Source organism: Labrus bergylta, chromosome 1 (assembly GCF_963930695.1).
Source record: "Labrus bergylta chromosome 1, fLabBer1.1, whole genome shotgun sequence".
NCBI lineage: Eukaryota > Metazoa > Chordata > Actinopteri > Labriformes > Labridae > Labrus > Labrus bergylta.
Genome location: NC_089195.1, coordinates 28,824,192 through 28,850,152, shown reverse-complemented (window position 1 = coordinate 28,850,152; position 25,961 = coordinate 28,824,192). Strand labels below are relative to the sequence as shown.

At 39.9% G+C, this 25,961-nt stretch overlaps 3 protein-coding genes across 3 annotated transcripts; all 3 read left to right on the top strand.

The window, feature by feature from the left end:
• The first annotated feature begins 7,862 nt into the window (after positions 1-7,862).
• On the top strand, positions 7,863-11,200 carry fdx2 (ferredoxin 2). Its single transcript, XM_020647666.3, has 5 exons — positions 7,863-8,056; positions 8,426-8,477; positions 9,582-9,688; positions 9,786-9,873; positions 9,989-11,200. The coding sequence occupies exons 1-5, from the start codon at positions 7,870-7,872 to the stop codon at positions 10,143-10,145; spliced, it is 591 nt and encodes a 196-aa protein (XP_020503322.1). The 5' UTR covers positions 7,863-7,869; the 3' UTR covers positions 10,146-11,200.
• Positions 11,201-13,094: 1,894 nt separating this feature from the next.
• Positions 13,095-19,354, top strand: zglp1 (zinc finger GATA like protein 1). Its single transcript, XM_065958395.1, has 4 exons — positions 13,095-14,912; positions 15,034-15,146; positions 16,689-16,782; positions 18,082-19,354. Exons 1-4 carry the CDS (start codon positions 13,522-13,524, stop codon positions 18,212-18,214), a joined length of 1,731 nt encoding a protein of 576 aa, XP_065814467.1. The 5' UTR covers positions 13,095-13,521; the 3' UTR covers positions 18,215-19,354.
• Positions 19,355-20,460: 1,106 nt separating this feature from the next.
• LOC109994373 (forkhead box protein D1-like) lies at positions 20,461-23,977 on the top strand. Its single transcript, XM_065958393.1, has one exon. It carries the CDS (start codon positions 20,988-20,990, stop codon positions 21,906-21,908), a length of 921 nt encoding a protein of 306 aa, XP_065814465.1. The 5' UTR covers positions 20,461-20,987; the 3' UTR covers positions 21,909-23,977.
• Positions 23,978-25,961: the final 1,984 nt, after the last annotated feature.

Below are 25,961 nucleotides of genomic sequence, written 5' to 3'. Positions count from 1 at the left end.
CATGACCTATCAAAGCCAATGAGACCATCAGAGATACAACTGATTGTTTCTATAAAACTATTCTATGTTTGCCCCCTCTGCTGCAGTGTAGGCCTATAGGTGTCATAAGATGCAATTAACATTACACAGCAAAGACAGATTTGTTCTTCTTTACATGCCAAATAATTGTTGTGTTGCACACAAGACACCTAAAATAAATATGGAAGAAATCATTTGTTCTGAAAAAATACTTAAAAATGTAACACCATTGGACTGTGTCGTCCCCACAACCACCGCCGTCCTCATTCATGCATGGCCGGCTCCGACCTCCACCTCCAAGGAAGTGTGGACAACAGGAACAGGAGAAATCCTTCCTGCATCTTATCCCATATGCTGTTTTGTAAAGCGTCTCAAGTTTTGTTATGATATGGCGCTTTACAAATAATGATTGATTGATAAAGGACATGAGAGATCCATCGTTCCGGTTGATTTCCTGGGGTCGCCAAAATCGACTCCTCCTGAAAGCTCCTCACAAGAGCTTTAAGCTCAAACATTCAATTGTAGATGTTTTTTTGTTTCCCACAGTAGTTCAAATGTTGGTACGAGACTTCATTTTGTAATCCTAGAGTGGATTAAATGTGTTGTTAGAATAAGAGTTATTATAAGTGTTGAAATGTATTTGCACAAACGCAGAAAGTAACAAAAGAACAAAAGATAAGCCTCATTCATTGTGTGAATTTGGGAACAAGCATCACTTATACATGGGAAGCCTTTCCCCCACTTTGGGCCGTCAGATGAGATTTGACTTGAGATTCCCCAAAACTTCATACAGGGTCAATCTTAGTCATCCAAATAACAAATTTAATTTTTCACTTACTGCTGGTTTTTAAGATCTGGTTTGTGTTTTCTGTGTTCACCACAAAACAATGGAGATGCATGAATAGTCACTTTTTAAAATATGTCCGCAGAAGAAATATCCTTTCTTGAATTTTCATATTTGGATGATGCTGCAGCCTTCATTAAAGCTCCATTGAGGATTTTTTTGGGGGGCTATGAAACAGACAAAAAATTGGGATCATGCTTCTTTTTTTTTTTTTTACAAAAGCAAACAAGACCATCAGCATTAAGATTTATTCTCTCTACATAATTATTACCCTAACCCCCTACCCTGGGGTTGATGTCAGACATGAAGATTTAAACGCTCATATAATTTCCCCAGCAAAGATTCAAAGTGACAAATGTATTTGATTGTCATGGTGAGGGGGCTGCACAGGGACTGACGCACCAGCACCTGCCTTGCTCAAGGGCACCTCAGAAACACTCTTGAAATGAACCCACATCTCTCCAGCGACCAGACCGATTGCAATACTGGGACTTGAACTGGTGACCAACGAGCCCCCAACTCAAATCCTACAGATTGAGCTACTGCTGTCCCTGTGGATTATGAATGTGCTTCTGACAGGACACAAAAATGAGTGACTTCAAAACATCCATCACAACGGTACACATTTGTACGCTACACCTATGCACACTTTTATGCACACACTGCTGGCAGTTGGCGAGTTCTGCATCAATAAAACAACAGAAGAGAGCCACACACTCAAAGTAGGTTTCCTGTGCCGCGATGTTGGGTCGTTTGATAACTGATAACAATGTTTAGGCTAACTATTCTACAGACATGTCTGTCTGATTCATCAAAAAAAAAAAGTTTCCTGAGTTTTGTTTTGGTCACAAAGCGTATGAGGGATGTGGGTTGATGTAAGATACAGGAGGAGAAAGGGAGAACGTGCGGTTGGAAATGAGATACGTGAGAACAGTAAGCCAGGAAAAGCAGAAATGATCTACTAGCTGAGTTCAAATGTGTCTGATTTGTGCTTTTCCTGGAAGTTAAGAGGCAGACTTCAGTTGTAGCTGAGAAATGTGATAGTATTATCAGAGAGTCAGAAGCATGATACCATAATTGATGAGTTCTGGTGCTCTTGGAGGTTTGTTTTGGATATAGGTTTGTGAACTGCAATGTTTTTTTTTTTTATGACAAGGAAGAATAACACTTTTTATTAAATGAGGAAAGCTGGTTTACTTCTGATATTTTTAGAGCACAAGTCCTATCAGAGTTTTTTTTGTTGGAGCTCGGGGCAGACGTTTTTTTTATCTGAAGAAAAAGGAAAACTATTCAAGACTGGGACGAGTGTTTTAAAATCAAAGCTTGATAAAAGAGTCGTTCATATTCCAAATAGATCCTCGACGCCAGACAAATGCAAAGAGATATTATTGAAGCACAGAATGTTCAGTTTCACCACGAAGACAAACAACTGTGTTAGTTTGAAGCTCTTGAATTCAAAGTTTAAAGAGTCTGATCCTCCATTAAGAGAAACTGAGAGGTGTAGAGTTTGTGTACATCTGCAGCATACTAATTATTTTAAAGTAAATGAAATGTCCCCTGCATGTAAAGCCATTTCACTGTGACCACACAAAGGAGTGTTTCTATGGGGCAGTCATTCATTTTGAAAATACGCAGCTGAAATGAAGACAATTTACAGCTGCAATGAAAAGTGGTACTGGGACCCTGTGGAGAGAAACAGTGTCCAGTTCATCATGGAGTTAACACCTCTCCGTCCCCAGAGAGACATTTTACTCTGTTATGGACTAAATGTTTCACTGAGGCCACGTCTCGATCATGGAGGGTCAATTACTGTCGCTGTTGCAGCCGTAATTCAATAACAACACACAGAACACACACAAACACACACACACACAGAAAGGGCAATCCATCCTTCATTTAAATCTGGACATGCAGACACAAACATTTGCATTAACACATGCACATTATTTTTTTTTGGGTTGATTTAAAAAAAAAAAATAAAAAAAATGCAATGCCCTTTTTGACTCTTTGTTTTGTCCACACGTGAGCTAACACACTCGCCCTCTTCATCCCAGTAGAAGTGATCTTTTACCTGCTGTCAACACAACAGAGGGGGGGGGGAGCCTGCAGTAGCTCTCTCCTTCCCCATGGAGACTATCAATCACTCTGCTGCCATGACAACAGTGTACTCCTACAGGGTAATGCTCCAAGTTCTAGAATGTTGATGTTCCCCTGGTGACCAGTGGTTAACTGACAGACTGGTGTGTCACTGTAGAGCTCTGACAGAGAAAGAGGGAGAGTGGGGGAGTTTTGGCATAATGCATATGTCATAATATGACTCATATTGGTGAGTCATATTTTTTAATTATTAGGGTTAGTGATGTTATAGGCCTTTTATCATCAATTCCAATGAAGAGGAAACAAACCAAATGAAGTAAAAATAAGTACTAACATCTCTAGCCACATCCTGTTAGAGGTCAATTATCGGTAAATGAAAAAAAACAACTCCATAACACCTCCAAAAAGTTAACCACAACTGTTCAAGGGGTGACATGCTACTTTATTGACTTTAACACAGAAACAGTTGACAAGGACTGCCTTCTCTTTAAAAGTATACAGGACATCACCACATCAAATAAATTATTCTGCCGAAGTTCTGAAGTTTCCTGTTTGAGTAACTAAATGATAACATTTTCAGGTGGATTTAAATCTTCTGTGAGAAAGAAGGGGTTGTGGTGTGGGCAACATACTGAGATAAGGCTATTGGGGGATATATTTACAGTAAGAAACTTACAATAGTCTTATCTTTTCTTATTTATTTTTGCAAAACAACCACAGAACAACTTCCACTTTGAATCCATTTTTGGCTGCATTGAGTTAATTTAAATAACTAAAATAATCCAACAAGTCGAGCTACGAACTGTTTGCAAAATCCTATCGTGTCTTGCTGTTTTAGCATATTACATTTTACATTATAAATCTGAGCAGTATGCATCACCAGCATATCTCTTTTCAAATCAGGACTTTGTGCATACGTTTAAGTGTGTTTTTACTTAAGAAAACAAATCAGACATCATTGGAATGGACCCATAACTTGCAGATGTGTTTGCCTGTATCGACATAATTCTTCGCCCCCTGATGCCCCCCTGAGCCTTTGACCTCTCCCCTCAGCCTTTCTCTATCTGTTGTCAAAGGTCACCAGTCAGCGGACAGCGCAGGCCGGACGGTAGTCACTCAGACTGAAACCACTAAACCACAGACTTCAACCTAAAACAAATACGAGAACTGCTGGCCCACAGTGCATGTTTTAGTGCTGTGAGTGAAAAAGGTCATTAATTACAAACAACCAAACCCCAACTGGATCCCCGGGGTGACTCCTTTAACGATCCTACATTTGATGTATGACACATGAGAGAGAAAGTGTCCCAGACGCATAAACATCACAAGAGTTTGACTAAGACGCTGTAGCAGTGCCAGCTCCCAGGCTGCTGTGTTTACTCACACTGATGGTGAGTTTCCCTTGTGTCTGACTTAGAAACATGCATTCCCACACTGGTGGAGCATGAAAGGTTATAGGGGCACCTTTTTTTTTTTTTCTTTTTGCTTCAACCTGTTTCTAATTAGTTTCTTTCTGAAGTTTGTGTGAGTCAACTGAGGGGAGGGAGTCATGAGGCGGCTTGCACAACGGCCTGCTCCAATGCACGACTGCAGGTATGCACATGCACAGAACCACATGCACAAACAGGAGTTTCTAACATTGATATGAAGAGGATACGATAAGATAAGAGAACACAGACAGTTATGATCGGGAAGACATGCTCTGCTGTCCATGAATCGCTTTGAGGCGAAACTCAGCAGATCGGCTTCTGTGGAACTTCTTAGAAAAAGGGAAAAAAGGTTAAGGTTTGAGCTGTTAATGTTTGCACATTTGGGCACTTGGTTGCATCTGTAAATTAAATTCTGAAGGAAATGTTGCTGCAGGAACTCCTCAGTCCCTCAACAGCACTCGTCCACAACATCTGTTTAACTCAGAGACGACTTTTCCCAGAAGGACGGCAGTGATTCACATGAAATCAATTGAAAAAGCTGCTGTCATTCAGCCCCATGGCTTATTGTACATCCTCATAACTGATGATGTATTTACAGTAAAGCCAAAGAAATGATGACATAGGGGGACTACATGCAGACAGTGAGTAAGCATGACAAAGATGTTTGCACTTATTTTCATAGCTTTTCAGAAAAACTGAGCAACCCAATCTACAGACATTTGGCTGTTTTCCTTACCAGTAAGAGAACTTGAATCACAGATGGTGCTTTGTGTTGCTCTTTATTTTACTTAAAGTCAAAACAAACAATATTAGCTCAACATCGATATGTTATACTGCCCTATTCTTTCTGACTCTGATACCCCAGTATGACACACTCAGCAAGCTACATGCCAACTTGTTTCCTTCATGTGTTTTCTCATGTGTGTATTTTTCACTGAAAATAAAGAAAATGTTACGCAGGGCATCAGGGGCCCAGTGATGAATTTGTGCTTTCGCAATACAACAAACATAAAGAGATGTGTAGGTTCAGGGTGGACTGACAGTACATCTTAGTAGGAAACATGCATTGTTAGCTTTTCATTGGATTTGTGGTAAATAAATAAATAAATCTATACAGAACAAGATAAGGATTATTCTTAAGGGAACATCTAAATGCTTCAAGTTTCTAATGGTAACTTTTTTCAATACAAACAGGGGCGATTTAAGGATCAGACCTTTCGGGGTGCTTAGCTCCTAAAGAAACTGTGACATGTTCGGTTCCTTTTAAGACCACTTTTCTGTTAAAGGAAATAGCCTCAATGTTTTCTAACCAAAATAACCTACATATGCATCATTAAGCTTTGGGTTTTTCTGCCATGTATGAAGTCGGTGCCAGAAATGTGTGGTGTGTGTGTGTGTGTGTCTGTGTGTGTGTCTGTGTGTGTCTGTGGGTTGTTGCACTGCATAGTCAACAAGAAGTGAGGGCAAAGGAATACTTAATAGTCAAGTCAAGCGCAGCAACCTCCACCCACCACACCTCTGCGTACACACACCTGCACACACGCACCTGCAGGACCTGAGTACTCCAGGACCCACTCATTTATTAAGTAATAGACTTCACAGAGACACAGGTAAGCTGTCCCTGGACACTCATCATCCTGTACAGGTGTGTGTGTGAGAGTGTCCATACATGAACGTGTAATTGTGTTGCTCTATGTGGATTTTGGAGTATATAATGTGTAATGATCTATATACCAGTGAGGGGACTCCCAGCACACACTATAAAAACAGTAGACCCTCTTTTCTTATTTTAGAGCTGTTAGTATGACGTTAAGCTCTGACGGCTCCAGGTGGATATCTTTAAACCCACTTTATGAGCGGGCGTCCCCCAAAGAACAGATCATTATGAGTCACTGAGGAAAAGATAAAAAAGAAACTAAAAACATAGACGACCTCATCAGTCACTACGACCTATAAATCACATTTCATTATCAACACAATGCTCCTCATGTTGGAGTTTTACGACTCTGTAAAGGGATTATATGTTTAATATATCAGGGTTTTTTTTGTATGATAACTGCATGTCTCTCCAAGCAGATGTCATGACAGAATGCAGAGCACCTGCGCACTCACCTGCCTCCAGTCATTACAACACATTTCCTTCTTCACACACCACTGCTCTCACTTTTCCACTTGCAGCCTGCATCAGATATCTTTCTCCAGGATCAGTGCTCCTCCTCTACAGCACACAAAGAACAAGGCAGAACATGTATTTACTGTTGTAAGAGAAGAGTATAAAGCTTAACAAGGAAAGAGGCTTAGTGGAAATATGATCTATTGTACTTTGGTTCTTTAAACTGTGTGTGAAAATAAATGTCCCAGCCAGAGACATAAGGGTCCAATCAAATTTTTTTACTAAGCAATTAAAACAAAGTTTTCCCAAAGTGCGAGAATAATTGACTCAGGCTTAAACGGAACAGAGCTGGGTTATATATGTTTAAATTTGTGTGAGAGATTTTTACATTTATTATATGATATGTACAAGTTATGGACTGGGAACATTATAAGTGATGTAAATTAAGAGAGCATATTTATGACTAAATCAGTAAGATGAATAAACAGGAGATCATATTTCACAGTTAATTTCCCTATAAATGGATTAAAAGAAACAGAAAGGTGTAAGAAAGCCTATGAATGAATTTTAAAGAATTTATGTGGTAAGGTTTATTATTTCCAGCTCTGACATTTTTTTAAAAAAAAGGTTGGGAAATAAAATAAAAATAAAAATCCCTCACCAAGATGAGGCATCGCCACCTTTGAGGAAAAGTCATTTCTTCGACCGATTACAAAATAAAATCTCTACTATAAAATACCTAATCCACTGTGGTGGGATGTGATTTCATTTATTCACATGATACATTTTGACTTTTCAGTTTAATTATTTATAGTCCATTTTGCACCCCAAATTAGGGAGGCATATTGCATTCTCTACATTTAGATAGCCTGTTAGTTAGTGTACAAATCCAGATATTATAGGTATAACTATTTGTAGGAGATTAAAACAAATAACATAAAAAGTAGGATCAATAAGTTCAGCTTCCACAAGTTATGATCTTAAAGTATAGCTCTCATGATAAAGCATTAATACTACTGACATAGCAATATACAGTAAGACTGACAGGTTTACATCTGCATGATGAATACTTGACTTTTAATTCTTAAACTACATTTGTTGACAGAACTTCCATTAAAAAAAAAAAAAAGAGTGCACTTTCGATGTGGTATGTCAACTTTCACTAAAGTGGAAGTTGTGAATATTCACTACTGTAAATCTGCAGTCTGCGTTTGTCATGTTTACGTGTTTTGCAGCTCGCTGTGCAGCGTTTGTGTCAGCAGCGCCCTCTGCTGTCAGAGCGACGCATCACAGCAGTGACGTCATCCCACTCGCTGTGCTTTTTTTTTCCTATTGGGCACTTTTGTCCACGTGACCAAAACAGAACGATGGCGGCCTCCGCTGCGGTCCGGTCGAGCATGGGGCTGACTTTGAGACTTTCTCGAGTTATACCGGACTGTAGCACCTGTCCCATCTACAGGTTGAAAGGCTGCGTGGGCAGCGCGGCCAGCTTTCAAAGACGGGGTTCCCTCGACAACTTCAAGACGATAAATCGACACTTGCAGACGAGTATAGGTGAGGAGTGCAGCCTGCTAACACGTTTAGCCTCTGTCGGTGTGTCAGAATGCTCCTGCGACTGTTTGTTTACAATACTTCAGATTAAGTGGAAATACCTAACACTTTGTATTTTGCAGGTGTTTAAGTTTTATTGATGCTTGCTCGGCTTGGCATGCAATATGTCGAAGGATATCAGCTCTTATTAAGAGTCTAGAGCTCGCTCAATAACACTTGTGTAACATCAGTCCAAACATTCCCAAATGGGCTTATGAAACTTTGAGCAACTAGTTGAACACTCACACAGCGATACCGGAGGAGCTGATAAGACAACCTGGAGCAGAAACACTCACATTGTTGTTGCTTCTGCTCCTTTTTCTTTAAAAAAAGGTCTTTACCACAGTGAGGAAGGGAACTCCAACGCAGAAGACCCGGAGGATGTGTGAGTATTTCAGTGTCCTCAGTGGGTTATGCACACGTAACACATTCACTCATGCACAGTCATCCTGACATTGCTCTTTTCTTTACACACACATGCATGCTGAACAGTGTTGGAATTAATATTAACAAATGTCACTTGTCTAAAATTCACTCATGCACAGTCATCCTGACAATGCTCTTTTCTTTACACACACATGCATGCTGAACAGTGTTGGAATTAATATTAACAAATGTCACTTGTCTAAATAAGAAACCCTTCATAGTGTGAACACTGTGTTTGCAAAGTAAGTTAATCTCATTCCACAGAGGGGTGTGCAAGGAAGCGATTGCTTTTTAAAAGGTGTGAAAGGCTATTCGACCTAAATACAGTTCCTTATTAAACCGCTTAAATCAAGTCTCACCTTATTGTTAAAGAGATGTGTGTGCTCAAACAAACGAGAAGCACTGACGGTTTGTCAGTTTGCAAAATCGACAAATTGAATTTAAAATATGAAGTAACAATCCTTTTTGTGAGGATGAAGCTTCAACAGAGATGCTAAATCCCCCCCCACCTTTAATGTCAGCGCACACAGCCTGAAGCAGAAATAATTAAATTAACAGAGAAAGTTCATAACCAGCATTGTAATACCCGATATGTCGAACTGCAACTTCAGGCTTTGTCCAGCCAGCTCTGAGGAATACCCCTCAGCGCTCAGTTGGAAAGACTATCCATCATGCTGGTAAAAGGTTAATGGGCGACCAACTTTTTATTTATTGTTAACAAAAAACAATGCAGGTGTACATTTTCTTGCACATTTAGTAGAAGCAATTGATTGCTCTGTAAAAGTATTCACACTAACGTCACAAACCTGCACATATACAGTACAGCTTTCTTAAACTTCTTTCTTAAAATGGGTTTGCCTTGAACCTGTCAAAAATGAAATGAAGTAAAAACAATAAAAGCTGAGGAGGTTCTTCAGATGCCAGCAGCAAACAAACAAAATGTTTGTGTCCCGCCCTTTCCTGAACACAGAACATGATGTTCCTCTACATGTACAGTTTTAAACCTTGACAGATGAGTTCAAATCTATGGTTGTGTACAAAGCTGAATTATTCTTCTGTTTAGGGTGAATGTCGTGTACGTAGATCGGTCCGGCAAGAGGATTCCAATTAAGGCCAAAGTGGGAGATAACGTCCTGTATCTGGCTCACAAGCACGGCATTGAACTGGAAGGTGAGCACATTAAGGCGCTCTCTCAGTAATTTAATTGAAGCATTGTTTAGAGTAAATAGTCTTTTTTTGTTCATCTACTGTGTTTCACTTTATTTAGGAGCCTGCGAGGCGTCACTGGCCTGCTCAACATGTCAGGTCTATGTGAGTGCGGACCATTTTGACAAACTGCCAGAACCTGATGAGAGGTAGGTTAAGCTGAAGTGTTTTTTACATAACCACGATATTTGAACCTCAGCATACATGCGTGATGAAGCTGAGTAGAGGCCACTGTGACTGTTGATGGAAATGTTGGTGCTCTAGGGAGGACGACATGCTGGATATGGCTCCCTTGCTTCAGGAGAACTCCCGACTGGGATGTCAGATCTTTCTCACGCCAGAGCTGGACGGCATGGAGCTCACCATGCCCAAAGTCACCAGGAACTTCTACGTGGATGGGCACGTTCCCAAACCTCACTGAGAAGAGGCGAAGATGATGAGAAATTCGGGAAAATTAAAAAAAAAAGAGAAGGGGGAGCACTGCGAGCTTAGACACCGCCGCGTGCTGGTTGAGTAAAGGGGTGACAACGAAGAGATGCACGGCGAGGATAGCAGAGTCCGTAGCAACTTTGAAAGACGCCTCGCAAACTGACAAATTCCACGGTAAACAAACGACATGGTTCTGCCTGCAGAGGAGATCAGACAGAGCCAGACACTATACGAGTCTGGGGTTACTTCCAAAGAGATGCGGGGTGGCATCACTGACGGTGTATTTAATTATTTGGACAGTGCTCAGGCCAGCACTATTCAAAAATCACAAGCTGCTCTTGTTCAAATTCCAGACCATTTTAAAGACATGCCGTTGGCTTCAGACGTCGCACATAAACAAAGCTGATCTTTTTTTTCTGTTCAATGGAACATTCCTTTCTTAAAGCTCATATACGCACAATTATCACAGACTGATGTTCTTGATCCATTTCTGCCGATCCATCATTGTCACCCTGATTCACTTGCCAGATACTGGATGCATATAGTTTACCTTCGTTCACTTGTAGTTGTTGTGATGGCTATTCTATATGTGCCAGCTGACGATAGTTCTCTTAAAGCCATGAAGTGAAGCCGGACACAGAAGAAGCAGAACTTTATATATAAACAATTCACTAGAAGTTAAAGAATCATATTTTAGACAATTGAAACTTACATTTCACCTTAAACATTTCAAAACATGGTCAGGTGATATTTGTTAAACATCAGAAGGAGGATACATTTCAAAGCACGTCCTCTCTCATACCAGTGATTAGGGGCCATGATTAGTTGATGTGCTTCAGGTGTGCTTTGACTGAGAGCAGGTGGAGAGGAGTCCGTTATGAAGCTGGTGGGCTAAATGTTACAATGTGATGACTATTCCACCATCTACTCTGTACTTATGTCTACTGTACTTGTGCAACTTACACACCACTGTAAGTCAATTGTGTATTATGTCATAGAAATTGAAAATTATTTAAAGTTGTGCAATAAAATCAATTTTAAAAGTTACTTTTTAACACTTTTTTTTTTTTTTTTTACTCAGGAGCTGCAAACACTCAGTGCAAGGCAATACATGTCATTGTTTTATCAACCTACCCTAAACAGTGGTCTGGTCGTCCCCAATCTAGCAAACCGAGAACACCTGCGCAGCTCCTCTGCGTCGAGAACACGCCCCCCCCCCCCCTCCTGGTCGGAGCAGCCAGCTCGATCAGTTTTGAGTTCCCAGTAAGTTGACACACTTGATCACTTTGTTGATGATCGTTTTGGAGGTCTAAGGTGAGCATCAACAGTAGTGCACAGCGTGGTTAAGTTAACTGTGGCTGAGCTCCACATGTTGGATTGCATATTGATGTGAACCATATTTAGAACTGATCTTTGCAAGACTCAGATGTGTACTGGTGGTTAGCATTAGGGGCCGTGACAGGTCAAACGTCAGAATAGACATTCACGGGGAAGTTGATGTTATATTGCGGCTGTAGGATTAAGTTGTAAAATCCCACTTAATAGATCGAAATGCAAGATCAGTGATCAACAGATGGCTACCGTGGCGATCAGGTATCTTCACATCACTAACTATGCTTCAGAATCCACGCTGAGTTCATATATTAAATCAGGTTTCTTAAAAAAACGTCTTTGCATCCCTAGTGTGGGGCTACGGACTAAACTGAGCTAATTCCGGTGTAGCCTATTCACATGGATGTTATTTGCTTACATGTTGGTTAAAGAGCACTGTCCTAATTAAATGACTGAATAAATGAAATGAATATAGAAACCTATTTTAATCTATATTTTTGATTGGCCCAAAACATTTAGCCTTCAGTGAAATCCAATCTTGTGATATGACAGAATAAATGTAGATTTTCTTATTTATAGGCCTACTGCTTTAAAACACATGCATCCTGTTTCTGCGCTCGCGACCCTCAAACTCAAACTCAAACTCAAAAAAAAAAAAAAAACCGCCAAAAAGTTGGACGTTCTAGAACGAAACTGCTACATTTAGTGTTCCAGAACATCTTTAAACTACATCCGGGGTTCGATTTTTTTTGTTACATTTCTCCCGGTAAGTTAAATATGTTGCACATTAATGACGTTCCGGTACCTCTTGATGTATACTTGAGTGACTAAATTGGCTTCGTGTCATAGCAGGTCTCAGAGAAAATGACCACTAAAACCATGATGTGGCTTTAAGTTATCAAAACAATGACACTTGATGATTCCTGTTAGCTCCTGTGGGTTATTTTAAATTGGGTCCCAATGGAAACTATTCTGAAGTAAATGTTTTTTTAATAAATTAAAATCGCCTTGTTTGTACACAATTATGAAACATATTTGTTAAACATAACAATACCCCAAGTTTATCTGTTCTAGTTATGGTATTTGACAAGTACCCTCACCTTTCACCTTCAGGAGCTTTGTTCTCAATTAAGCCTCTACACTAGTGGCTTTTGATTTCTTTATAATAATGACCTCTTTATATGTAGCAATAACTACTTTTTTTAAAAACTTTTTTATTATCTTATCTTTTCATCTCTTGTCATGGAGTGAACTTTATGTGCTAGTAGGCTTCTTCAATAGGGAGGCTTTAAATAGGCTACACATGTTTGTCAGGAGACTTTTAACTGTATCTAAACATAAAGTAGTGGAGCATGATTGATACTTTATGAATGTTACCATAAAGTATAAGTGCCATACTGTAACTGGTGTAAAAAGACCAATAAACCACCAAACTTTTAAATATCAAAACAAACAAACTAGAAGATTCCCATTAGCTCATCTGGGTTATTTCAAACTCAAACATTTATTTTAGTAAACGATTCTTAAGCTCATGTTTCCTCTCACTGATGTCCTCATAAGGAAACATAATTGTTAGACCTACCAGTGGCCATGTTGTATGTGACTTAAGCATAGTTTTTTAAGATTACCTTTATGGGAGCTATTGTCGTAAATAGAAAAAACTTGAGGTGTGCTGTCTTTCATGATTTATAATGTTTTAACTCCTTAGAATAGTGGCTCTAAACTTATATAGGCTAATTACCCCTTTATATGTAGCATCTCTTCTCACAGGGTGCATATCTTTTAGCTGTAGAAACTGTATTTGAATAGTAGTTTTTAATCACTTTAAATTTGCAAAAATATGCATTTGCCAATCTATACAATATTTTACCAGTCAAGAAAAAACAAAGCTCAGAGACATGTCTTAAACTAAGCTATATTTATGCTTTATGATTTTCTGGTAGTGAACCTGTTGAGGGGGCCACGACCCCCGGGGTAAGGAACTCGTGCCTAAAAGCTGCACATGTTTATATCTTTGATGTAGATACTGTCTCAACATGAGCACAGGGCCAAGGACACAAGCTGCCTTCATCCAGGGGAAACAAAGCGCATTGGAACGTGACCCCTCCCACTCAGCACTCCTCTACCTTTTCCAAGAGGTGTCCAAACTAGGTTCCCCCGTCCACAACAGTTTCCTGGACACATGCTCAACTTCCACAGGGCTAAATGAGACTTCTAGACTAGGCCATTTCATTGTTAGAAGAGAAGAAGAGGATGCACAGTCGTTTAGCATCTCCAATAGTTCCTGCCAGCACAGTTTGACTTGCTTGTCGCCTTTTAATCAGGTGAAAAAAGTGAAAGAGGAAGGCCTCAGCAGCAGTGTCACAAATTTGGATGAGCCACGACCTGAATGCAACAGCCCCTGGAAAGTACTGAGTCTGATCAACCTGCAGTGTGAGAGGCTTCTGAATCCCCGTGATGTTGGAGAGTCAGCCCTAAATTCTGTGTCATCTGTTGCAAAAGTGGGCGATGCAATAGACAATGCATCAGCTGCAATAGCAAATGAAACAGATCATGAAACGTTTCTCTTTGAGAGGCAAAAAATCCAAGCAGGTGTCAGTCGGAGGAAAGATGTGACAGGAGTCAGCAGCGGTGGAGCTGATAGATGTAAACCACAGGGCTGTGTGAAGGACTCCCAGATGAGCTGCTGTGCTCAGTCACAGACTGCTGAAAAAACAGACACTTTCACAACACAGCAGGGGGAGGAACATGCAACAGCATCTTCTCAACCACGACACAGAGACACAAAGGAGGACAAGTTCAGTGTAAGCAGACAATTGAGGTGGAACCAGGAGTGCAAGGATCGTCTCTCTTCTGAACGGGATACTGAAAATGTTTCTGTCGACGCCTTACTTCCTTTTAACTCAAAAGAAGAAACAAGTACAGCTCTGTCAAAGCCAGCTCCTTCACTGGATCAAAATGCAAACTTTATTTTGACTTCACAACTCAAGACTGACACCCAGCTGCCCCAGCTGAGCTCTGTCCTGCCTTCGTCACAACCAGCATCATTTGTATTTGTCACAGCGGAACATTTTCACTCACTCTCAAACCAAAATGATAAAATTACATCAACCAAACCAGAATGTGTTGATGGTCCTGTAGAGGAAAAAATCCCTCCAGTTGCACAACCTAACTTCTTAAACTTTAAAGGACATATAAACCCCTCACATTCTGTTACGTCTGAGCTGGAATCAGGGCCAGTGCAGGAAAAGGAAATTGATCATCCATCTACACAGCAGTGGAGAACTAAGACCCCCAGAAAACAACGTCACCCGAGTCGGAGTGCTGATATCCAAGACCCAGACTTCCAGGGCGTGACGTTCAGGATGGACACAGAGCTAGACGACAGTAAAGAACAGTGCCGGCTCCTCATTACTTCAAAGTACAGGTATTTATTACTTACATGTTTGCTTTGGATTTAAAAAAAGATGGTGATTAACCTTTCAACTTCAATAAAGCTAAATTCACAACATACTTTTGGTTTCTGCTTCTTTGTGTACCCAACACAGCAAGGAGCTCTGCAAGAGTGTAAGAAAACCCAGGCTGAGGACTCGGACAGCCCCGAAATTCTTTAAAACTAGCAGCTCGGATGAGGAGAACAACCCTACAACCAGTTCTTCTAGTGAGTAACGTTTGAGTTGTGCAGTTACAGTAAGGGAATTTAAACAGATACTCAGAGGCTGGACACCCTGGACAGGTCGTCAGTCATTCAGAGGTTCTCAGATTCTCTCTTAAACTAAAATTCTACATTTTTAACTGCAGAACGCCCAGAATAAAATATGTTTGTTTCAGAGAGATGTAAAAAGTTTTACCTACATCAGACACTATCTCCAGTCTTCTATTTTAGACAACAAAAAGGAACGCATTCAGCACAACTTCATAAACATCAAATGAATTTTTGCAATAATCTTAGAAATTCAAATACATGCTCAAAAATAGTGTTGTGTGATGTATGTTTTTGCATAAAATGCCCTTTGTCTCCACTAGAGGGCAGCACCACATCAACACATTTATTTAGGGAAACTGTTGCATTCACACCCTTGGAGGATAATGGGAATCAGTAAGGTTTCTTAAGACAAAGTAACACAATTTAATTTACAAAAATGTAATATTTGTTCTGTACAGAAGAGCTTTGACTCTGTGTGTTTTTTGACACCAGCGTGTTTCCATTGTCAGAAATTACACCTCAAATTTGTTTTTATCAGCATAACTCGACACGTATGTTTTGAATAACAAACGGTCACAGTTTGAAATGTATGTTAAGTCTTAAAGAAAGATTAGAGGTTTTGACTCTGAACATTCAGAGACCAGACAGATCAAACATTTACAGGCGACGCTACACCAGGTATCCAACCTTTTTCATGATTTTTGGATTAATTCAACATAGATTTCACAAGAAACTTCAACACACAGAACACAGCTCTGGATAAAAAAAAAACACAACAAATGTTTTTTTTAATCAGCACCTCTACATGCATTGGAAGCCATTGTCTCCCAGCGTCTGTTTGAGTTCAACACAGGTTCACCTCATTCTACTTCAAGAGATCAAGAGGAAGCCATCGAACGAAGCCGGGCTGCTGCTTGAATTTTTGAACCAATAGAAGCATCAAGCAGCAGCACTGTGGAAGACTATTGGAGAGAAGCATTAATTAATAGTTTAATCATTCCATCATATCATTTCTTCCTTTGTCAAAACAAAAGTATGCTGTTGTTTGAAAATATAAAGAAGGAATATAAACAAAATACCTCAATCAAAATATTTTATTTGGAAGTCGGGAGAAATGTTTCATACCATGAAATGAAAATGTTCATTTTACTCAAACAATTAAATAGATAAACGAGATCAAAACACATGTTTCCTGTTTTATCTAACGTTTTCAGAGCTTTATCTAAGAATATATAGTTTTAAATCTTAAAACTATTGTATCTTTCAATTCTCCTATTTCTTGCTGTTCTTAAAAGTTAGTGATTTTTCTCTTCATATACAAGGCTTTGAAGTCAGATCATATCAGAAATATATATTACTACAATACTATTTAAGGTCTGGCTAATATATTCATCTTATGACTGAAATGTAGTTTAAATTATTTCCAAAAAAAAAAACTATCAGTTGCATCACATTTCTTTTTATTTGAATACTGAAAAAGTGTTTTTGTTTTACCAGAGAGTAAAGTGTGTGCATCATGCTGCACCAGGAAGACCCCCATGTGGAGGGATGCAGAGGATGGGACCCCGCTCTGTAATGCTTGTGGAATAAGGTAGCGGACATCATCACTGCTCGCTGTTGATTTTGATTTTTAAAACAAAAATATGAAGCTGCATCAAAGAGCTAATATTTAGATCACTATGAGGAGCTTTACATTTAACTTTTAACTCAGACATTCAAAACCAGACGTTTTCCTAAGAGTTCGATTTTCAGTATAGTTTGTAACATTAAGACACAGCATGGCAAGTGCTCAATACTGACATGACTAGCTCCATATGTCATAATCAAGATTAATGAACTAGTAAATACCGATGTATGCGGCAACCTCTGGTCTCAAAAAATGAAGCCAATGTGGGAGTGCAAAATCCTGCAGTTCATCAAGTGTCTGCTTGAGGCTGGATCCAGGAACACCGGAAGTCACATAAACATGACAGGCTAAAAAGCAGTTGTTACAGCATAAATAAACATGTTTACAGCCTTGTACAAAAAACAAAATAGGTTGGATTATTATCGTCACTGGCACACACTGTGCAGGGGATGATTCTTTAAAAAACTGCTCCCTTTTGATTTTGAAAACGATACATGTTATCCATAGTTAGGAGTGCAGCTGACATGATTGACAGGTGGGTGCGATCAGGATCAGAATCTCGTTTTATTGCCAAGTACATTTACACATCCAAAGAATTTGACTTGGTGTATTGGTGCTAAACAATTTACAAGGAAATAAAGCAGAACTAACAACAACTTAAATGATTCAGTATAAGAAGCTATTACAATATATAAAATAGAATTTAAAAATGTAAAATATAAAATAAGGTTTGTCAAGAGGCTTAAAATCGCCTCAGCTCTCAGTCTGTCATTAGGTTGACTGAAAGTTAGGTTGAGACAGGATTTCCAGCATGGCGGCTGCTGCTGGCAATGCGTTTTCAGAGCTCCCTGCAGGAACAGATGGCTGACGTCACTCAGGCTCCGCCCTTTAATATTCACAATCTGTTAAAACAAGTCTCAGTTTAGAACCACAACAATGAGTTTTTCATTTGTAGGTAGGTATCATCAAATGTTATGTTGAATTTGTAAAATGTAAAAAATAACTTGAAGAGATCTATCAAAGTTAAGATAAGTTATTATGTGTATTCAGTATCTGATACAAACTTTACAACTAAGGAGATTCTCAAACTGTAAATATACAGTATATATTTTTTTTATAATCTTTGCCTGCAGCGATAACACAGATCATGATGCCACACTGAATTAATGTTGCAGTGATCTTAAAGTCGAGATCCTAAATGTCCTTCTTAAATATGCACCTAAGTGAAATCACAACTTGATTTTCCTTTCCTGATGTTTGCAGGTATAAGAAGTACAGAGTGCGCTGTGTCAACTGCTGGCATATCCCCAGGAAAGAGAGCAACTCCAACTCATGCTGCCCCAAGTGTGGAAACTTTGTGAAGCTGACCTCAGCTCAGCGGAAACACTCTGCCTAGGGAACATGCAAGGAGCAGAGGTTTTTATGTCCACGTGTGACAGAGCTATTCACACAAACAAACACGCACACAAGACAACAATTCAAGACGACACTCACTCGGGGTCCTCTACAATTAACAAATATTAGCCTTAGTCACACATGCACAAAATTCCATAAAACCTCCTGAAGTTTTTCAGGGTAAGCTGCATGTGTGAACGCAAACGGCTACATTTTCACTGCCAGCTCCCTGGTAAGTTTTCCCCCGGGAAGTCGGGCGAGCTCATGTGAGAACGCAGTCGAAAATATTTAGAATAATTCTCCTCAAGCTTGGTGAGTTTCATATCCTGCAAACGACGCATGAACATAGACTATATGCACGGGACCAGACAATCTCTGTGCACATAATATCACACTCTCATTATGTTTCCTGTTTGCTGGTATGCTCTGTATTAAAAAATTATATAAATGCAGAACTTGCCATTACAGCGGTCATGTAGCGGACTCTGCTGCGTCATCCACCACTTCTTTTTACTTCACGTCTTGCATCCTGAGACACACTTCCCCAATCCCGTCTGACAGGGGTAGTCTCCTGCTGTGAGATGCGTGTGTGAACAAACAGTTTCAGAAGCAGTCTGCCTGAAATTATCTAGAAATGTTCATGACTGAATATGTGAAAGCGGCTGTGGAATAGCAGCACTCGCTTTTCACATCACGTCTGACTAGAAAAAGTGTTAATAATCTTTGAGTGGCAGAGCAACATTAATAATTCTCTTTGGCACGTTGCTGCTCTCATACATCAAGGGACAAAACAAACATGTAAAAGGAGAGCTCCTGAAAATACTTCAAAAATAGGTTGGACTTCAATCTTTACCACACTGGTCCTGTCAGTGCTACCTGCCAACCTGTGTAGCACTATGTGACAGAATTTAAATCACTGGTATGTTTGTTTTCCCCCTACACAAAGAGGGACACATATTAGTAGCAGAGCTGAAAGACGTTCCCAAAGGTGCGGCAGGCTGAAGAGATTATATTAGAAATATGCACACTCTGGGGACAGTTTATTCATTTTTCATCAAATATCTTCAGTGTTTCTTGTTTATAATGCTCTGCGGTGCCAGATGTCTGTGAGTGTAAATCATTTCAGTCCAGGACCCAAAAAACACCACTTGACTGTGACAGCGTGACTGTCTGCTAAGTTCAGTAGATACACATTAAGTTCCCAAAGTTTAATTAAGTTATTTATTGTTTGTTGTCTTTGTCGCTGTTTTGAAGCTTTTTTTGTTGTTGCTTGAATCTGTTCACTAATCTCTGAAGCGTGGCTGTTTTTTTGTTTTCTTTGTGAGAAGAAAAAACTTAATTTGTGTGGGTTTTTCATGGGTTTGATGTTTATTAAATTCTGTATAAATCAATTTGTTTCCTAGTTGTTTTTTATGTGCATAAGTAAGGCCTGCACTTGATATAGAAACGCAATAACTGTAAAATAATGTAATAATTTCAGAGCCATATACGAATCACATTAAACTATTTGGAGAGGTACGGGGGGGGAACGGTTCATTAATGCGACTTCCCGCAGTTCCCTCAGCCCACCCTGCAGCACAGGCACCGGTCGCCAAGTGGGTGGCCTCCCTCACGAGTTGATACAGTGCAGCTATTATTTCAAAACGGATTACGTCTTCCTCTTATTTGAAACAGCCAGCTATGGAGAGATTTACCTCTCTCGCCATTTTGCAAACCATCTGGCAATAAGGAACAGCGAGGGAAATGAGCGCTGACTGAGCCAAGAACATTAAAGATAGAAATGAGCTCAATAAAAGGAAAGAGCTCGCTTCAATATCATATCAGTCATATATCAATGTGGAGAAGAAAAAAAAAGGTTTCACCTGTGTTGGTCATTAAAAGATTTAAATTGCAGTTATTGGGGAGTTGCTGTTTACTCTGCTAGATTTCAGTGGTACTTGTACTTTTGAGTGTTTTCATGATTTGCTGCTTTAAACTTCTTTTCCTCCACATCACACGAGCAGAACTCTAACTTTTAAGTCACTTATTTAATTAAGATTTCTTCGCTCGATCAAGTTAGCCTTCTGCTTTTTGTTCCTGTGTTTTTTACACATAACCCTTCAGATCAGCTTTTAAAATGTGATAAACTGCAGATTAAACCCTCCCATTAGTATTGGAAGTTTAAAGTGTCTCCACAATACTAAAAGAAAAACCCTGAATTTAGGATGAAGTAAATAGGCCGACTCAAAAACTTTAAACAGTCTCGTATTGCTTTTTATACCAACGTACAGAATCTATATACTTTTTTGAACAATCATAAATAACTTGAAACATTGAAAAACAATAAATACACACCAGATGTATTTCATACAGAGCCTACAATAAAACATGAATAGAAACAGAAATAAAGTTCAAATCAAACAAAAGAAACTCTGGGTTTGAAAATGATCTGTAGTGAAAGCAGCTCTGTTTGCATGCCATGTTGATAAAAACATGCAAATAAAAACAACAATCCAGAGCCAATCATTTAACCATTTGAATATCGGCTGTGAAACACGTTTCTGTTTTGATGAAGACAGACTGTGCAGCAGCTGCAGCAGCAGCAGCAGCAGCAGCAGCAGCAGCAGGAGGAGGAGGAGGAGGTGGAGAAAGTTTCGACTGGGAGTTCTGAAGAGTCACAGATGCATTCAGATGCGCAGGTTTTTTTGTGAATGAAAGACGAGAAGGGGGTCGTCTGCGCCTGTAGTGTCCCTGACAGGCGAGATTACGGCCTGCTGGGGATCGGACACTGACCTATGACCCTGGTAAGAGAACTCATGGACGAGCCGGACATTGACGTTGAGGGACAGACGCACTTTGATGCGGAGGAGACGAACGCAGATTTCTCAGAGTTCAGGAAGAACAATGCAGACTTAAAGCAAAGCGCTTCATCCTGTATCCCTTCAGACCGGGAGGGGGGAGACGTTGCTGTCCGGTTACTGGATGGCCCCAGCAGCAGAACCGCCTCGGTGAAGCCCCCGTACTCATACATCGCTCTCATCACCATGGCCATCCTCCAGAGCCCGAAGAGGAGACTCACCCTGAGTGAGATCTGTGATTTTATCAGCCTGCGCTTTGCTTATTATCGGGAAAAGTTTCCCGCGTGGCAAAACTCCATCCGCCACAACTTGTCTCTGAATGACTGCTTTGTCAAGATGCCCCGCGAGCCTGGAAACCCTGGCAAAGGGAATTATTGGACACTGGACCCCATGTCCGCGGATATGTTTGAAAACGGGAGTTTTCTCCGGCGGAGGAAGCGCTTCAAGAGGCAGCACTTCTATTTGGGAGCGTCAAAGGACTCCACGCTGCAGGAGCGCAGCCTGATGCCCGTGTTTCCTTCACTCGGACCTCAAAGGATTAATTCTTGTCTCCAGGGTGCTGATTTATACCCGGACCTGGGTATAAGTGGTCGTTTAAGCCTCCACACTCCGCCCAGCATGCCACCTGTAAGCAGCATAATCCCCGCGCTCTCCTCGCTCCTCTCCAAAGACTTCCCATCATGTGTGACTTTCGAACATATGCAGTCAGGACGCTGCGCCGCTGCGCCATCTTTAGCTCCAAACTCCTCGCTCATGTCTCCTGTCTCTCTGCGCGGATTGATACCCAACTACCCCGTTTCTCATTTGTTCAGTTTCCCTGCTGGGGTCATAAAGATGTCATCTTATTCAATTCAATAATTATCGTCTGTCCTGTTTTGCGACTCAGCTGGAAAATAAACGTAGGCCTAATCCGTGAAATTTCACATTTTAAAAATAAATAAATAAATAAATAAATAAGGATGGCCTGAGCTGCAAAACGGGCCTCAAAATGAAGTTGTTTGTTTTACCGGATCTATTTCTTCTTTTTTGGATAATCGACATTTTACACACTAAAGATGAAGAATGCAGTGTATGTTTAAAATAAAAAATAAAACGGGATGGATTTTACAGACTCTCTGTCAGTGTAATTTTAATTAAGTAGGCATGTATCATGAACACTATCAAGTAGATTATGTTAGCGCAACATACAATTGTCATTTAATATTTTAGCCCTTAAATTCAATTTTTTTCAGAGAATATTAAGACGAGACTTCAGCTATATTGAGCTACTAACTTCAAATACTTGTACGCACTCGATTAAAATATATTTAATGTTCCTAACATAGCTTACCCAAACTGATAAAACAACAACAACAGCTAGAGGCTTTGTCATAAAAACATAATAATTTGTGTGAAATACATTTAAAGGCCTCGAACAATAATGACGACAAAACGTTTTATTTTGACGCGGTGATATGTCAACAGATAGAGACATTAGCGATGCAAAAGTGCTTCTTATTTACTTGAAAAAGTAAAATATATTGATAAATAAAATGAAATATATCACTTAACTGCATTTATTTCACTTTTGTCGATCGGCTGGCATCGATAAATAAATGCAGACTGAATGTCAAAACGCGAGGACGTGTCTCATGTCTTTCTCCTCGGGTAATTGATTTTTCGTGTGTGTGTGTGTGTGTGTGTGTGTGTGTGTGTGTGTGTGTGTGTGTGTGTGTGTGTGTGTGTGTGATTTCTTCCACATCATGTCTGACAAAGGCCCTGCATGCTTCATTAAAACAGGCCCACATCCACATGTTACTACACCGTGTGTGTTTTTTTCAGAGGTCATGAATGGTTCACGTGGGCGATATTTCAAGTTCACATATATAGACTGATGGCTTTAAACGGATGTACTCATGTTTGTTTCTGTAATGAGGACGAATAAGTTAGAAAATGCATTAATTCCAAAATTATAAATGCAAGTATAGAGGTGAATAAGAGATTCAAATGTGCTGAAACATTCACTGTGAAGAAATTAGACAAATTGACTTTTTTCTGAGTGTTGACTCTAAGTCTATTTTTGGCATTTTTGGGTGACAGCTTAATAAAAACATAAATCTACTCAAATGCATGAAGCTCATCATATATGATTTTCAAAAATTGGAATCCACTTTGAGTGAATTAGCCATTAGATGAATGAACAACTCCATCAGACTCCTGCAGTTCATTTATATATTATTAATATTACTTGTTTGAATCTGTGTTTCTGTTAGTGTGAGAGTGTGAAGGATAAATGTGTAAGCAGCTGCAACAGTTAAACAATGGAAATATAAACACAAGCACGAGTGTTGTCCAGTCAAGCGCATTTTATAAAACATCTCTATAAGAGACTGAACTTAACATCCATTATGTATTACAACACAATGCTTTTAAATGAAAACCTAGTGTGATCTTTTAAAATGATGGGTTGTTTTTTTAGTTTCAGTCATGCACAAAACTCCTGAAAATGTCCTCAATTTTTAGGGTGAGCCTCATGTGTGAATGTGAAGCACAGATTTTTTTTCACCTCGACTTCAGCCTGACTTTCTTTACGTCCAAGCTCCTAGTAAGATTTCAACATGATGTCGGTGAGAGCTATAAGGTGGTCAGCAGGAAATATTCAGGAAATTCACAGTGAGTGAGTGAGTGAGGGGGTGATTGTGGGTTTATCACATCACCTGTGTGATTGTTGTGCACGTAATAAAGCAGCTGCATATCTGACAACCACTGTGTTCTTTTCCACTCGTTCGTTGATATTGTGAATATGTCCAATTCCACTTAGCATCGATATAAAGACAACACTAATATAAACTGTTATTAATTATAGTGTTGGATTCTGCAGCTTTGTCAGCCTTCCACTTTTTTATTTACGTGGGACACTATCAAAATGATTAAGGGAGATTTCAGATGCAGGCGCTCCTGAAACGTTTTAGACATTTTTAAGGATGCATGTGATGTGTGAAAACAACTTTACAGTTAATTTTACATTTGTTTTATTACAGGCCTGCTCAGAACAAAGAAAAAGTTTGTGTCATTGTAATTCCCTTGAGGAGAACCCACGTGTGGAGAACATCTCTCCCAGGATGAATCTGCGTGTGTGATGCAGCTCATAGAGAGTCTTCTCCTGTCTGTAACAGCTGGCTAAATAATAACCCCTCAGGGAGCACATTGCACTTTAATGCAGTAACAAAATCCTTTTTTCCCCCCAAACAAATCATCTGACGTCTCGATGTGGTGTGGTCCAGTGGGCAAGCCAGAGCCTGGAGTCACGCAGCAGTGTGACCTTTGTCACAGAAGATAATGATAGAGTGTGTGCATAGAAAAACAACTCTACAACTAGATGACTTAAGACAAACAACTACGAGAGCTGTAGAAACAATGGCATACATAAGTATGGAGATTTATCGGAGGTGCTGCTTGTCAACAGGCAAGGCAGGGAACTGTTTAGGGCCCTTGTCCAGTAGGGGGCCCCTGAGGGCAAAAAAAAAAACTTAAAACCAAAGTGATGGCTCAAAATGTTCAAAGTCTGCTACATTAGAAAACCTCTCTGAAGAGGCCCCGTCAGACAGCAATTCACTCTTGTTGTGCTGCTAAGTGTCACATGCTTCATAGCTGTGAAAACCAAAGTTTGTCAATGGAAGTCACAGAGAGAAAATTAAGGTTTTGAATGTTCTTTATGATACTGTCATCATCTATATCAACTCTATCTAATATTTATATTAAGAAAATAATACTAATTATATCTTTGGAAGTTAAAAAACTAAATTCAAATGTCGCAATTTTTGTGTAGGTGTCAGATTATTTATGACATAATGGTGATTAATACTGTTTTTTTTTGCCATTTTTGCCTGGGGCCCCAACAGATGCTAGAATCACCACTGAGATCAATTTCCAATCTTTGAAGAAAACACAAGTGACAGTTAAAAATTGCCCAAAGTCCAAATGATAAAATACTTTTTCTTACATGACCTATATTAGGACGGCAGAACATTTTCACTGACCTCATTTTGGCTCATAAAGAGAATTAATTTACCTGCTAAACCTTTGTGTTCTTCTTTTACTGGTACAATCAGGCCCTAATAGATAAAAAACAAAGAAAGCGAGTGCAGCGTTTGGAAACAGAAATCCTCCAGGCAGAAAAGAAATGTGAAACAGACATATGGAGAAGGAAATATTGCAGTTTATTTTTACTATCCGGTTTATAGCCAAACAACCACAATTAGCATTTCCTCATAAATCCTTGGATCTCAGCCTCAGAATATAGTCAGGGCTTAAAAGAAAAACACAACAAAGGCAGAAATTGAGAGAATTTCAGAAATGTTCCAATCTTGTCCAGATGTGTTTAGTGTCAAAACAAGCAGAAAGTGACAGCAGCAGAAGCAGAAGGCCAGGGACATGACGTCATCAGCTAACCAATGAACTGATGCAACACATTTGAGAATTTGTTTGTGTCTGTGATTGAAGGGGGGTTGAGTGTGTATGTGTGTGTTTGTCTCTTCATTTCTCCAAACAACAAAAGTTCATTTATCAACAACACAGACAGCAGACAGCAGACAGCAGACTGCAGACTGCAGACTGCAGACAGCAGACTGCAGCAGACAGCAGACAGCAGACTGCAGACTGCAGACTGCAGACAGCAGACAGCAGACAGCAGACAGCAGACAGCAGACTGCAGCAGACAGCAGACAGCAGACTGCAGACAGCAGACAGCAGACAGCAGCGGACTGCAGACTGCAGACAGCAGACAGCAGACAGCAGCGGACTGCAGACTGCAGACAGCAGACAGCAGACAGCAGCGGACAGCAGACTGCAGACAGCAGACAGCAGACAGCAGCGGACTGCAGACTGCAGACTGCAGACAGCAGACAGCAGACAGCAGACAGCAGACAGCAG